The sequence below is a fragment of the Diospyros lotus genome, chromosome 9, assembly GCF_014633365.1.
Source record: "Diospyros lotus cultivar Yz01 chromosome 9, ASM1463336v1, whole genome shotgun sequence".
Classification (NCBI taxonomy): domain Eukaryota; kingdom Viridiplantae; phylum Streptophyta; class Magnoliopsida; order Ericales; family Ebenaceae; genus Diospyros; species Diospyros lotus.
The window spans coordinates 35,974,247-35,988,475 of record NC_068346.1 but is presented as its reverse complement, the minus strand read 5'-3'; the positions used below and the strand labels follow the sequence as shown (position 1 = coordinate 35,988,475).

The 14,229-nt window shown below is 35.8% G+C and overlaps 2 protein-coding genes across 4 annotated transcripts in view; one reads left to right on the top strand and one right to left on the bottom strand.

The window, feature by feature from the left end:
* LOC127809803 (uncharacterized) overlaps positions 1-5,918 on the top strand; it is a 48,534-nt gene extending 42,616 nt beyond the window's left edge. For all 3 annotated transcript variants that reach the window (XM_052348906.1, XM_052348907.1, XM_052348908.1), the window contains 3 exons: positions 4,304-4,489; positions 5,073-5,201; positions 5,577-5,918. In XM_052348906.1, coding sequence (XP_052204866.1) covers positions 4,304-4,489; positions 5,073-5,201; positions 5,577-5,741 — 480 coding nt within the window. In that variant the 3' untranslated portion in view covers positions 5,742-5,918. The remainder of the gene's footprint in view (positions 1-4,303; positions 4,490-5,072; positions 5,202-5,576) is intronic.
* Positions 5,919-7,860: 1,942 nt separating this feature from the next.
* LOC127809492 (protein NRT1/ PTR FAMILY 4.3-like) lies at positions 7,861-11,526 on the bottom strand. The gene is made up of 5 exons (XM_052348325.1): positions 11,152-11,526; positions 10,560-10,777; positions 9,971-10,411; positions 9,440-9,582; positions 7,861-9,285 (listed from the first exon to the last, which is right to left on the bottom strand). Exons 1-5 carry the CDS (start codon positions 11,249-11,251, stop codon positions 8,394-8,396), a joined length of 1,794 nt encoding a protein of 597 aa, XP_052204285.1. The 5' UTR covers positions 11,252-11,526; the 3' UTR covers positions 7,861-8,393.
* Positions 11,527-14,229: the final 2,703 nt, after the last annotated feature.

Here is a 14,229-nt window from a genome sequence, read left to right as displayed (position 1 = left end):
AGTCGTCCGACGAAGGCACGGAGGTCGGAGCGAATGAGAGCCAGAGACAGCAGCCCGCAGCCAGCAACGAGCAAAGCGAGAGAGGGAGAAGGGCAGAGGGGGTGGGCGGCGGGCGCTTGAGCGAGAGAGGGTCTGAGGAAGGGTTAATGACAGGCCTGAGTGTAAGCCAAAATTAATGGCATTAGAGATCCGGGTCTTCATTACAGGGGAACTGGGACACGTCCCCAAGCGTTCCAAGACGCAAACGCACCACGTTCCAGTGCGCGCGTACTGGAACATGGTTCCCGGGGGGGAGGGGCGTATTAGGTAACTATGGTTGTGGACATCTACAGTACACCCAAACACCTTAGGAGAAATGGAAGAGATGAGATGAGCATTTGGGTATGGATCACAATGGGCATTGAGAGGAGTTCTAAATTGCAGGATTTTAGAGGGAAGTCGATAACTTAGAACTCCTCTAAAACCCTTTGTACTGTATATGAGAGGAGTTCTAAACTTATCGGCTTCCCTCTAAAACCCTGCAATGTAGAACTCCTCTCAATACCCTTTGTGATCCATATCCAAATGCTCATCTCATCTCTTCTATTTCTCCTAAGGTGTTTGGGTGTATTGTGTATATCCACAACACTAATCCATCTTAGACCAAATTAGAACCAAAGGCACTTAAGTGTATCTTTGTTGGGTATTCTCTGTGAGATTTATGAGATTTATTATCTTTCATGTATAAAATGTGTACGTAGTTAATTGATGGTTAGATGATAATTAGGGTAATTAGCTAGGCTATAATTATCCCCATATTTGTAATTATCTCCATGATTGGCTCTATCATTGATTGTAATTATCTTATAAATAATATAATTGAGAGGCTAATCTGTCAAATTTTCTCTCCCAATCACTCTCACATTCTCCATCCCAAAAAGGATACAAGTGCTATTGTCCCTCCTCCGAAAAATTCTTTGTCCTCTGATGTCACATCCTATGAGGATCACCCATTCTATCCTCCAACATTTTCTCTAGAGACTAACAGTCCAAAGTGGGATCCTCTCATCTCTCTTCCTCTGCTTGATTCTACATTGCTAGTATATTTCAAGGGGGAGCATCATTAGCATCAACTCTAGACAACATATTGGCAGTGCCTACCTCTGATTCACACCCTCCCGAAGGTTGCTGCCAGTTGGAAATAATATATGAGATATTGTAGAATTGCCCTCAAATAAAAAGGTAGTCCGATGTGAGTTGGTATTCACAGTGAAACATCATGCAGATGGATGTGTTGAAAGATATAAGGCTCGTTTGGTGGCCCAAGAGTTTACCCAAACCTATGGGATTGATTATGAAGAGACTTTTGCTCATGTGGCTAAGCTAAACTCTATTTGGGTATTACTCTCTATTGCTGTTAATTTAGAATGGCCTTTATTTCAATTTGATATTAAAAATGCCTTCCTTAATGGTGATTTGGATGAGGAAATATATATGAGGGTTCTCTCAGGGTTTGAACATGAAGTTGACAGTGGAAAAGTCTGCAAACTTAAGAGGTCTCTATATGGGTTAAAGCAATCACCAAGGGTCTCGTTCAAGAAGTTCAGCATGACCCTAAATCGGTTAGGGTATAAACAGGGGCAGACAAACCATACATTCTTTATAAAACACACGGTAAACGGAAGAAAAACCATATTAATTGTCTATGTGGATGATATCATAGTGATAGGAGACGATATGCAAGAAATAGAAAGCTTTAAGAAGCAATTGGGAGCAGAATTTGAAGTCAAAGACCTAGGAACAATGAGGTATTTCCTAGGAATGGAGGTGGCTCGAAGCGAAAAAGGTCTGTTCTTCTCACAGAGAAAATATACAATGGATTTATTGAAAAAAACAGGAATGCTAGAGTGCAAACTTGTTGGAACACCATAGAAAAAGGTTGGAAGTCGAGAGAAATCAATGATGATACTCTAGTTGAAAAAGGAAAATACTAACAGTTGGTTGGAAGGTTAACCTACTTATCACTTACAACGCCGAACGTAGCCTATGCAGTAAGTGTGATCAGTCAATACATGCATTCTCCCACTCAAAAGGCATATGAATGCTATGTTTCATGTCCTAACGTATCTAAAAGGGATACTTTAAAAAGGATTATTGTTACGGAAAATTGAGAGGGGAATTGAAGGCTTCGTTGATGCAAGTTGGGCAGGATCTATTGAGGATGGCCAATCAACTTCAGATTATTGTACCAAATTATGGGAAAGGTGGTTAAATGGAGAAGTAAGAAGCAACCAGTGATTACTCGCAACAGTGCTGAGGCAGAATTCCGAGCTATAGCTCAAGGAATTTGTGAAGTGATTTGTTAGAAAGGTTGATGGAAGACTTACAAATTCCTGTCACAACAAACAAAGGTGTATAGTTATAATAAATCAGCAATCAACATTGTGAAAAATTCAGTTTAGCATAATCACATGAAGCACGTGAGAATAGACCGAGATTTTATAAAGAGGGAAATTGAGGAAGGAGGAATTAAATTATACTATATTCCTACAAGTCGTCAAGTGGTTGATGTGTTTACAAAAGCTATGGCAAGACTAGGTTTCAAAGTGCTAATTGGCAAGTTAGAAATGACAAGTATCTATTCTCCGGCTTGAGGGGGGAGTGTTGGACGAGATTAAGTATTCAAGTTTAAAAAGATAAGTTGGTTGGATAAGATAAGGATTTAAAATGAAGTCTGGTAGATTGGATAAAGCTCCAAGATTCAAGGAAGAAATTCAAATTTGAAACCAAAAGATAACGGACATCTATTTTTGAATATTAGTCGACTATTTTTAAGTTTGAATTTGCTCCTGTTTTCTAGGAGATAAAGTAGAATTTTGTCTTGTATAAATAGCTTCCTCCGAATTAAGCTTATTTTAGTATATGTGTGGGAACATTAAACTTCTATTAAACTTACTTTAATTTTGTAATTATCAAATTTAATTATAAATATATATCAAATTTATGGATGAAACAAATATAAATTTCTGAAATTTATTCAATGGAATATGAAGGACATCATTTAAATATAATATACTCAAATGTATAACTTAAATAAAATTTAATATGTGAATACAAAATTTTTTAAAGGGTCAAATCTAGGTTTTCAAATAATTTATTTAAATATTAATATTTTATATGTGTTGATAAAATATAAAAATAAAAATTTTTATATAATGTCTAAACATATATATTAAACATTTTTATGAATTAAACATAAAGCATTGTATTAATTTTTTTTAATAATTATATATAATTTATCAGCATGTAATGGTAAAAATTTTATCAATTGAACATCAATTATAATTTATTTTTATTAAAATTTAATATTTTTATAAATTTTATTTGTGTTATTTAGTAACATATCTATTTTAGTCTTTTTGTTAAGTTTTGATAGCTTATCAGTTTTTTCAAACCAAACACATTATTAGATAAATGACAACTTAAAATATATTTATTCGAATACGTTATCAATTTAAACGCTAGCTAACTTTACATAACTTTTAAGTATAAATGCTTAAAAGCCATCTTAAAAAAGGGTAAGCCAAATAGCCTCTAAAAGTGGTCAAAACTGTAAGCCAAACACCTCTTAGTCGCGTCCATGATGCTATGGTGAAGGGAATCTATGAAAGAAGGTTGTTGAAGAAGATTCCGACTTGCAGAGCCAACGCGTTCTGCTGAACAACCACGGGGATTTCCAGTGACTTCCTTGGATCCTGCTGCCTATGATGTCCTGTCCCTTGAATACCTGAAGGACTTGTTTCTTTCTTTTCCTTTTAGCAAAGATTCTTCAATTAAAACATTAAAGAAGCAGTACGCATGCTTCGAAACTGCTTTCTAATTGCATAACCAGTCACCAGTTTTTTTAGATTTCTACCTCATCCTTCGGTTTGCTTCCTAAATGATATGAACACTAAAATCAATAATATTCTATATAATACAATAATGTGATAGGAATATCTGAGTTGCAATTACAGTATGTTTCCTCTCACGGTATAAAGTGGTGCCATGAATTTTTTTGCCGTTTGTCCTTCAGAATATCTTCATTTATGCATAAAATTATGTATTTCTTACAAATATTTTTCATGTCATTTTCCTGTTACCTCATTTAAATGTTGCCTTCTGTTTTCATTTCTTGGATGATTGGATCTTTCACTAATACAAAATGCTCTCTCTCTCTCTCTCTCTCTCTCGCACTGCACACACACGCATGCACAAACATTCACTGTAAAGTGTAAACTAAATCATGAGGAGCATTGATGACAATGTCTGTGGGTGATTCTAGGTGGATCCTGCCAATGTTAGGCTAATCGAAGAAGCTGAAGTCAATGCTTTGCTGGAGGCTGAGAAGGAAGCAGAGGCTACCAGACAAGCCATCAAGCGGAAGATTGCACAAGCTGCTGCTTCAGATTTCCAGTCACGAAGTTTACCTGCAAAGCTACGAATAGATCCTAATGACCCTGAAGATGTGGTTAGTATCTTGATTTTGAATAAGCAGCTGTGAATCTGCTGTTTCTGTAATATGACCCGATATCTTGACAAAGACTGTTTTCCTTTCATTCTTCACTTGTTCCAAGCATCTTTCTCCTAAAAAGATTTCCATAAACAAGCTTTATCCTACTATGAGGGATCAATTACATCAATCATTTCTATGTGTGGCCACCTTATCATCAGTGAGGGCTTCTTATAATTCATATAATACCTAAGAGTCTCCTACCAAGCTTTCTTGGCCTTCCTTTTCTTGTTTTGCTAAAGGCTTGCTTCATTCTATCCTCTCCTTGCAAGAGCCTCTATTGATATTCTTTCCACACGATGAAACCATCTTAAATCGTGCCTCATGACACTTATCATCAATAGGAGTCACTCCAACATTATTACATATGCCTCATTTTTTATCTTATCTTTTATTGTATGGCTCTCAAATGATTTCCATTTCTTCTCGTTTTCTTTGTTGATAGACATCATGATTTTGGAAGTACAGTTTTCTCATTCTTGTATATTTTTCTACTTAGTTTTTAGTGCTTGTTTTATGCTAACTAACTTACTATTTTCAGAAAGCTACCAAACGCAAGAAGATACATGCTTTTAAGTCAAAGGTGCGACAGGAGCAACTTGAAGTTGCTCAAAATAAAAAACAAAATGCTTGGCAGCAATTTCAGACAACCAAAGGTCGTGCCAAGAAGGTATCTTCCATGAGCTTTTATATCATGCCAATGCACTATTTAAATGTTATCCTGAAACCATAATGTTGTTGTAGGCATAGCAGTCGGGTGCTAGAAAACTACATTTTAATGTACAACTTGTAGAAAAGATGGATGGATGCTTCTAAACCTGTAATGCATATCCCAGAATCCAAATCATTAATTTTGATGATTTGTTGAACAGGACTGAACTTAACAAAATAAATGTTTATTGTCATAGGAGATGGTTATAGCAAAAAATGTCAAAACATTCCATCGGGGGACTTAGTTATTAATTTTTTGTTACTTTGAACTTTGTGACTTTATGGTTCTTTACCTTCAAACTAGGATGAATAATTAAGTTTTCTGCATTACCAGATCGGTTTCTTCTCGGGGCGCAAGCGAGAGAGCATCTTTAAGTCGCCTGATGATCCACATGGGAAGGTTGGTGTGACTGGAAGTGGGAAAGGTTTGACAGAGTTTCAGAAGAGGGAAAAGCATTTGCATCTCAAGGGGGTAAATGCTGAGACTGGCGATGATTAGATAATTAGTTGTTCCAGAGTTTCCTCCTGCACGTGGGTTTTTCTGTATCAGCTTTTTTAGTATCATTGCACCGGCAGGATAGGATGGTAGGGACTACTAAAATTGCATAGTAAACCATGGAATGATTACTCGACTTAGGAAGTAAATTTCTAAAATAACAAATTAATTTTTGGTTTCTTTCTCAAGTCTTTTTTTTTTCTTTTTTAATCTACAATCTGCACTGAAATGACTTCAGGATTAGTTTCTGGTTTTTCCTTTTAGTCAATGATGTAATGTTGAGGAGAAACATATTCCTCAGAATTGCCGTTTATTCAGCTAATTAGGATGCTAGCAGCCATAGGCAAATCTAATCTCAATGCAAACTGAGCTTACCCAGAGCAGCAGTTGAGGAATAATTGCTGTCATGCTGATTCATATTTGTTGGAAATATTTTGAAGACATCTCCTACAATACTACTTCAGCTTTTTAATCAGTTCCTTAATGGGTGGGAAGCTAGCAGCTGATTGTCACCACCCTAGGGTTTAGCTAGGGTCTATTGGAGGGAGAGACAGCAGAAATCAAGAGAAATGAGGGAAAACAAGGGAGAATGAGAGAAAAAGGAGGAAAATATGAATTCATTATATCATTTCAACATATATTTTTTTACATACTAGAGCAAATAGGCTGTTCAACTGGAAGTAGAGTCTAGGAATAGCACTCATGTGCACTATAATAGAACTAAAAGTATTTCTTAACCAACAATGTAATTAATTACTGCTTTTGTCCCTATAATACCCTAAGGGTCGTGACACTGATTCAGGTACCCTGAGCAGCTGGGATTTCATTTTGGGTTGGAAAAGTCCCGAAGAAATTTTCTTTAAAAGCTCTTCAGCTTTTTGTTTAATCAGTTGCTTAATTTGGATTTAATAGGTGAATGCTATCAAAACCCAAACTTTGGTGAAAAAGAATTTGAAGAAATTTTCCTTCCAGCTCCTAGCTTTTGAGTTAATTAGTAACTTTAACAAGTTACCCTTCCTGTCTTTTACTTGGTTTTGAACTTTGGAGACGTTATCAAACCAGGCCAGTTGACTATGCTTGTTATGAATTGTTCTTTCCTTTCTGATTTTCTTTCCCTGCTGTCTGCAAGGAGGTGGTCCTCTAGCACTGTACTCTCCCTGGGTTTTACAAATTACTGGACAAAATATGTTCGTAGCAATGGGATTAGAAAAAAGAAAGAATGATAAAACTCCCAAAATACTCAATCTTAGGTGTATATGGGCTCATGCATGCATGCAACCCTATGGGAATATTACCAAACAGCAGGTAACCCTTTCTTTTGAAATAATATTTGATTTAAATAAAGAACAACCTGATAACACAAATCTTCCATTGCCAATTAAGCGACATCATATGGTGGCAATGAGTGAATGAATTGAGTGTTTTGTGTGTGTTCATCGTTCATCATGATCTGAACTTTTATACATCTTGCAACCTTACTCCAATTACGCCCACAAAATGATACATGTGATGGCAGTAAAAGATGTGGCATGTGATGTATTGGGAAGGATTGCTAAATTTTTTCGATCTCATCTAGTCACTAGTTTTGTTTTTTTTACATTTAAATTCTATGTAGGCCTAATTTTCATTCATCCTCTGTGCGTGTGAATCATCTTAAAATCCATGGATAGAATCAAAGAGCTATTGGTATGATGGGGGCCCTCGCCCTTCCAAATTGGCTCAAAAATGGACCAGTAGTGCTGTAGTAGTAGTAGTAGGAATAGAGGATTAGTTTACGGCTCTTAGAGAAAATGCCAAGCTCCAACAACAAAACATGCTTGAGACATGTTTCCTTTTTGTAAAGTCAAAAGAGAAAAATCAACAACATGAGGATAGAGTTGCTAATGGTCCAATGGATCATCTCTCTCTCTCTCTACATATATATATATATATATAATAACCCTGTAGGTTCACTTTGCTTTTTGACTTGATTGATGGGGTCGGGGGGGATTCATTGTATTCCATGGGCAATCATCCATCAAATCACAGTAGTTAGGTTTCCTATGAGGTTAAGCCACACCCCCCCATCCCCCCTCCCCTCAATTAACCAAAAGCGAAGGCACTTTGCTCCCCACTTACAGTGTCCTTTGTGTCATTCAAAAAGAACGTGATGAGGCCCGTCCTGCCCATTATGAAGAAGTGACACCTGTTTGTTTAGGGAAGGAGTGAAATGAGGAGAAAATATTCTGAATCTTTTGCCAATGGGATTGCACCTAATTCCCCCCACAGAGCCTTGGGGGTTGGGACCAATTGCTCAAAAGGTCACTAGGCTCCCCTTGGAAAAGTGCATCTTCTTTCTAATGAGCATCTTCTACAATTCACTAGAAAAGGGAAATGTTTTTGGTTTCCTCAGCTGCATCCTTAACTAAAATGTTGAAAAGAGTGTCAAGATTGTCAAACAAATCATGCCGAGGAAAAGTAGCAAGTATTTGAAATTCTCAACCTGCAAAGTGCCTTTTGGAATATATACTGAATCCCTTCTTTTACAAATATTAGCTAACCTAGCTAGAAGGGTCCAGGGTCCTCATATACCTCTCTATGTGTGCCTCTTTTTTCAGTGTTACAGACTGTTGGGATTGTCAAAAGAACATTCATTTAGTGAAATTTTGATGTCACTCAAGGAATATAGGCATCTCCAATGTGTTTTGAGGAGTTGAAGCTATGATGATCCTCCCTGTTAAACTCAGGCTGTGGTGTGGATGATACTGATGCAGAAAGATTACGAGAATACCATCTTACCCAGAATAGGTAGTTCAGGAAGTTGAGGAAACTTAGCACTGCCAGCAACCAATAGAACAGATCCAACCTATCCTTGTTGAGATTATTATTACTCAGCCAACCACCATTAGATGAGCTAGATGTGATCTTGTTCACCATAGAAACCAGTACAGAGCTTAGATAGAACCCAAATGAGTATGAGCAGTAGGTCAAGGCTGTTAAAAATGACTGCATCCCCTTCAATGACTGTTTGTAAAAGAACTCAATGAGACCAACTGCTGTGAACATTTCTGATAATCCAAAGATCAAGAACTGTGGGGTGATCCAAATGATGGATATTATCTTGTTCTCATTCAGGGCTAAGTTCCTCCTTTTGTTCTCTGTAACCGCGGCTGAAACCATAGAAAAGGTCACAACAAAGAGCCCGAAACCTATCCGCTGCAAAGGCGTGATCCCAGAATCATGGCCGGTGATTTTTCTAGCGAATGGCACGAAGAATTTTTCATAGAGAGGGATTATCAAGATGAGCATAGAGTAAGGGATGGACTGAAGTGAAGCAGGAGGTATGCTGAAGTTCTTGGTGAGTTGTGTGTTCATTGAACTTCCTTGTTGGACTGAGAATGTCTGGAGTTGTGCCAAAATGGTGTTGAAGACAATGGTGCATGCAAAAATTGGGATAACTGATATCAGTATCTTCACTTGCTCCACTTGAGTCACTGTGCACAGCCTCCATGGGCTCTCCTTTGAGTTTGTCTCATCCTGGGTCCTTATGCAGGCCTTGTCCAGAAACCTGAACATTTTTGTACAAAATGGTTCAGATTTTGGCATAATTGTAAGACTGCCTTGTCCAGCCCCTGGGGCCTAGGCTTAGAAATATTGGAAAGATTCAACCTTTTATCACTATATTTTGAAGGGAAGTATACTCTCAAAATAGTTAATTTTACCTGAACCTTTCAGTATGAAGAAGAGTGCCTGCACTGGAAGAAACAGAGAAGTGGCTGTATGGCACCTTGCTTTGACTTCCATGAAGCACTTGTGGATTAGATGGGCACACTTGCTTCCTCTTTAGAATTGCAGCCACAAACACCTGCAAAATTAAAAAAAGAAAAAGAAAAAGAAAAAGAAAAAAAAAGGAGCAAAAATGTACCCTTAATTATTAGTGAAGAAGCTCCATGACTAATAATGTATACTTGCAAACATAAGCTTTTTTAGGGTCATGAATCATGAGGATGCACTTAAGATCTACAGTAGCCTTATTTAATAATCTATCCACTTAACTTAGGCCATAATTGGTCAACAATGAATCTTATCAGACAATAGAAATATAAAAACACATATGATGTAAAGATGACAATGAATAAAGTTCAAGATGCAAAAACAAACTAGGAGTATTCTGTCATCTATAACACAAAAGACCTCAAATCAAACAGCTATGGATATGCATGGATATAAGGTATAAGAAATATAGATGTTACTTGAGCAATAGGGGTGAAGATGCTTCCTTGAGGAGCCTTGTTCCTGTAAAGCAGAGTCCCACAGACCAAACTAATCAACCCCATTGCCATGGCTGCCGCTGAGACACCGAAGCCGATGTCCATCCCAGAATGAGTTTGGACCCAAACCAGAACAGTTAGGGCAACAAGCTCACCCATGGAGAAGGCAAAGTAGGCAGAGTTGAAGTAGGTGGAGAGCTTCTTGGATTGCTCGGGATCATCCTTGTTAAACTGGTCTGCCCCATGGGAGATCATGTTGGGCTTCACACAGCCACTGCCTATTGCCACCAGGTAAAGTGCCACAAAAAAGATTAGGGCCTTGAAACCTTTTGCTTCCAAACAGTAGTCTCCATTTGTTGCCATGTTGCACTGTGGTGGCTTCAACTGTGGAAGATGGGCTTGGACTGAGAGCAATATGAAACCCTAGAAAGTTGCAACAAAAACCCATAAACCCATATTTGTAAGCACCATATATATATATAGAATGCACATAAGAAGTGCATATATATAGCTTGGGAGGTAGAAGTGAAATAGATAAAAAGAGGGAGAGAATATGAGAGAGAGTAGATACAGAAAGTTCCACAAAACCGAAGATGAGCATGGTCCAGAAGCAGCCAAGATAAGAATCAGAGAGGTAGCCTCCAAGGAGAGCCAGGATGAAGACTGTTCCAATGAAGTTGGTGACTACGTTGGCTGACTGTGACAAGGAGAAGTGCATCTCATTTATCACATATGTTATGAGGTTATTCCCAACTGCAGCTATTGCCATTATCTCAAATGCTTGAAGCCCTAAACAAAGCCACCATATACAATCATCAACTTGAACAAGGCTAGTAGTAAATATTAATATTATTCACACCAAACATAAAAGTTGAATATACAGTGCTGAGAGCAGATTGGTTAAAGAACAATTCTTGGGAGTGACAGTGATAATGTTCCAGAACTTGTCTAAACTTAGAAAGAAAGAACAAGTAGAACTTGTCTAAACTTAGAAAGAAAGAACAAGTAGATATACATAGGCCATAAGAGAAGTACTCAATCACTATGGAATAGCAAGTTTGAAGAAAAAGTTGTGATAAAGCTAGCTAACTGAGCCAACTTCTCCCTAACGTTTGGCCATGCAAAAAAAATGTGCACAGAGAGAGAGAGAGAGAGAGAGATACCAAGAACAAAGGCAGCTGCTTTCATTCCACCATGCTTGTTGGGATTGGAAGGTCTGCTTCTCCAATCAAAAGTGGTCTCTTCCTGCTCTCTACTCTCCATATCAAGTTGAGTCTCTCTTTCTCTCTGTGTCTGTGGCTGAGGAGATGTTGTGGTATTACTAGCTAAGCTAAGCCAAGCTAATGAGTTGGTGGGGATTGGAGTGGGGAAGATGTCCCAAATTTATAAGCTAAGGCCTCTGTTGGATGTTGTCATAAAAAAGGAAGGAGAGAAAAAAAAAAGGAGGGAAAAGGTGGGGCTTGCTCAAAGTCAGAGTGAAGAGGTGAGTTGAATGAGAGATTCAATGGCATTGGCATTTCCAATTCCCCCCTCCCACCACCAAACACCAATCAAATCCATTCACAGACGTGTGGATTGCACTTCCCATACCCAATACAGTAGTCAATGCCTAACACTCCAATCTCATGTCTAATGCCTAAAGCATATAAGAAAAGAAAGAAAGAAATAACAAAGGGCCTTTCTTCTGTACTATGTAAAAGTAGCAGCTGTGGAATGGAATTTGTGGACCACTCTCAGAGTAATTGCCAAAAATACCAATTTTTTTGTTAAAAAAAAAAAAAATCCCAAAATGGTGGTATTTTGGGAATTATTTTTGAAAATATGGTAATTTGAGAATAAATTTTTTTACTTAAAAAAGGTGATATTTTGACAATTATTCTCCCTCACCTCCTCCTCCTCCTACTACCACTCCTCCCTTTGGACAAAATCTATAGTCTTCCCAATTCCAACTCCATTCACCATTCTTCTTTGTCTTGTCTCTGTCTCTCTGTCTATTTCTCTAAATATAATGCCTCAAAACATGTGATTTCATAAATATTACTTTTTATAGAATGAATACAAAATCTAGTTATGTGTGTGTGTGTGTTATATTTATCAAGTTGTCACTATCTTCTTATTCTGATGAATTTTTATGTATAAAAATTTTATATTTTTTTTAACTGTTATCAAGTGGACTTAGATGAAGAGTTACCTAAAATTTTAGATAAAAAATACACAAGTTTATCATGTTTTTCAATATAGACTCACACTTTATGCTAATAGTTGACATCTCTAGTTTAAATTTGATTTCTTTTAATTGTTTCAAATGTCCTCCATTATACGATCTATGAGTTTAACAGTAAGAGACAAATTATGCCACATTAATATTATTGATAACAATAAGTTTTTTTGAATATTCATAGAACTTAATATGTCAGCTCCCTCTCGACAAAAGAAAAATGAAAAAAAAAAATCATCTAATTAATTTAGAGTCTTGAAAACAAAAGGAAAAAGAATGTGGGTTATATATGCAAATGTGTATAGAATATTTGATTTCAATTAAAAAATGTATAATTCAAACTGAAATTTTTCAACAAAAAATGTTCTTCAACAACTATCATGCCTAACTTTTCTTCCTAATTATGAGAACATTAATTGGACACATTTGTTTGTAAAGGTATTCATTTAGTTTGAACTAGTTTTGGATTAGATTGATTAGGGTCGGGACTAGACTAGTTCGATCTAGTTTTTTAAAAAAAAAATTCTTGTTTTTTAATATAATTTTTTAAAAAAACCATATATACATATTTATATGTATACTATTAATAAATAATATTATTTATTCACTTCAACTAGTTCTTAGTCTTGGACCAATCCTACCTAACCAAATCAAATCGAAAATGAGTTGAAGCTAATAAGTGGATCAAGATTCGATCGGTTCTAGAAATGCAAATAAAAATGCATCATGAGATAAGAAAGACAAAAAAAAATTCACTTCCTATTTTTAAGCCCCCCAAAAAAGTGATAAGTCTAAATTACAAAAAATATTGCTAAAACTATAATAGCCATCGCGAAGGTTTGACTTATTTGTAAAAATCATCTTATATTTAAAAATCAATGATAACCTCCCTTCCCTAGTTGTTAAACAAATTAATAAAACAACAATTTTACCCTTTATTCTATCTCTTCTTTCTTCTCTAATTTTAGAAAAGTAATAAAAAAAAAAGTAATCAGTAATCATCATTTAGCAATAGTCGTCGACTGCTAGGTTATTAAAAAATAGAGAGAGACAAAGGCCATTATAGAGATATTAAAAAAAAAAAGAAAAAGAGATAGAGGTGAGCTCAAACTTGGGTTTCATTGTAGAGAACAGAGAAGAAACTAAGAAAAAGAGAAAAAAAAAAAAGAAATGAGAAGAAAATCTTTAAATGTAAGGGTATTTTGGCCATTTTAATATTTAATTAGGATTAAGTAATGACAGAAAAAAAATTACAATACAGTATTAATCTTCTAGGGTACTCATCGTAATTTCTTAAATAATAAAAGATAATTCTTGCAATTATTCTAAATCTTAGAGATACTACATGTAATTTTTTTAAAAAAATTATATGTATAAAATGAGCAAACCGAGCCCCTCGTTTCCCCCATTATATTGACATTATTATTCTTTATTAATCAAACTGTTCGACTTCATTAAAAGTAGCATTAGCTTTCACTCTTAAATTTCAAATGATATTATAAGGACACAACCAACCAATCAAGCTCTTAGATCCACTTGTTTTTTTAAGTGTAGTTGCACTTAAAATGCCCACCTTGGAGAGATCCAAGTGGTAAAATGCATATATAGTGGTAGATATTGCCACATTGGCGAATGTAACTTTGATCCGTCTTTGTAGTTGAAAACATGGACAACAAAAAAAAAGGCAAAGTCAAAAGGCATGTCGGCACCCAAAAACAATGGAGAAAATTAAAAAACAGCCTATATATATATAAATGTCATATCAACACTTTTCAATGTCAGATTTATATTTTTATATATTTTTGGTATGATTGTTTAAATTTTTTTGTTATTTCGATTACACATCTTTAAATTTATATTTTTGAGTCAATTAAAATTCTGTATTATGATAGTTTTTTTCGTATGATATTTTAAACTTTTTATTATTTCGAATACACCTATAGACATGTATTTTTTAATCAATTTAATATCTATATTTTGACGTAAACAATGTATAATATATACTTTATCATCTTACTTTATA

Bases quoted from the DNA above. Each gene is read 5' to 3' on its own strand.
- LOC127809492 (XM_052348325.1), bottom strand. From the start codon at position 11,251: ATGGAGAGTAGAGAGCAGGAAGAGACCACTTTTGATTGGAGAAGCAGA. The intron at 10,412-10,559 runs GTATCTACTCTC...GCAACTTTCTAG, and splicing joins TCGGTTTTGTGGAACTTTCT to GGTTTCATATTGCTCTCAGT. The intron at 9,583-9,970 runs GTAACATCTATA...TTAATTTTGCAG, and splicing joins TCTTCACCCCTATTGCTCAA to GTGTTTGTGGCTGCAATTCT.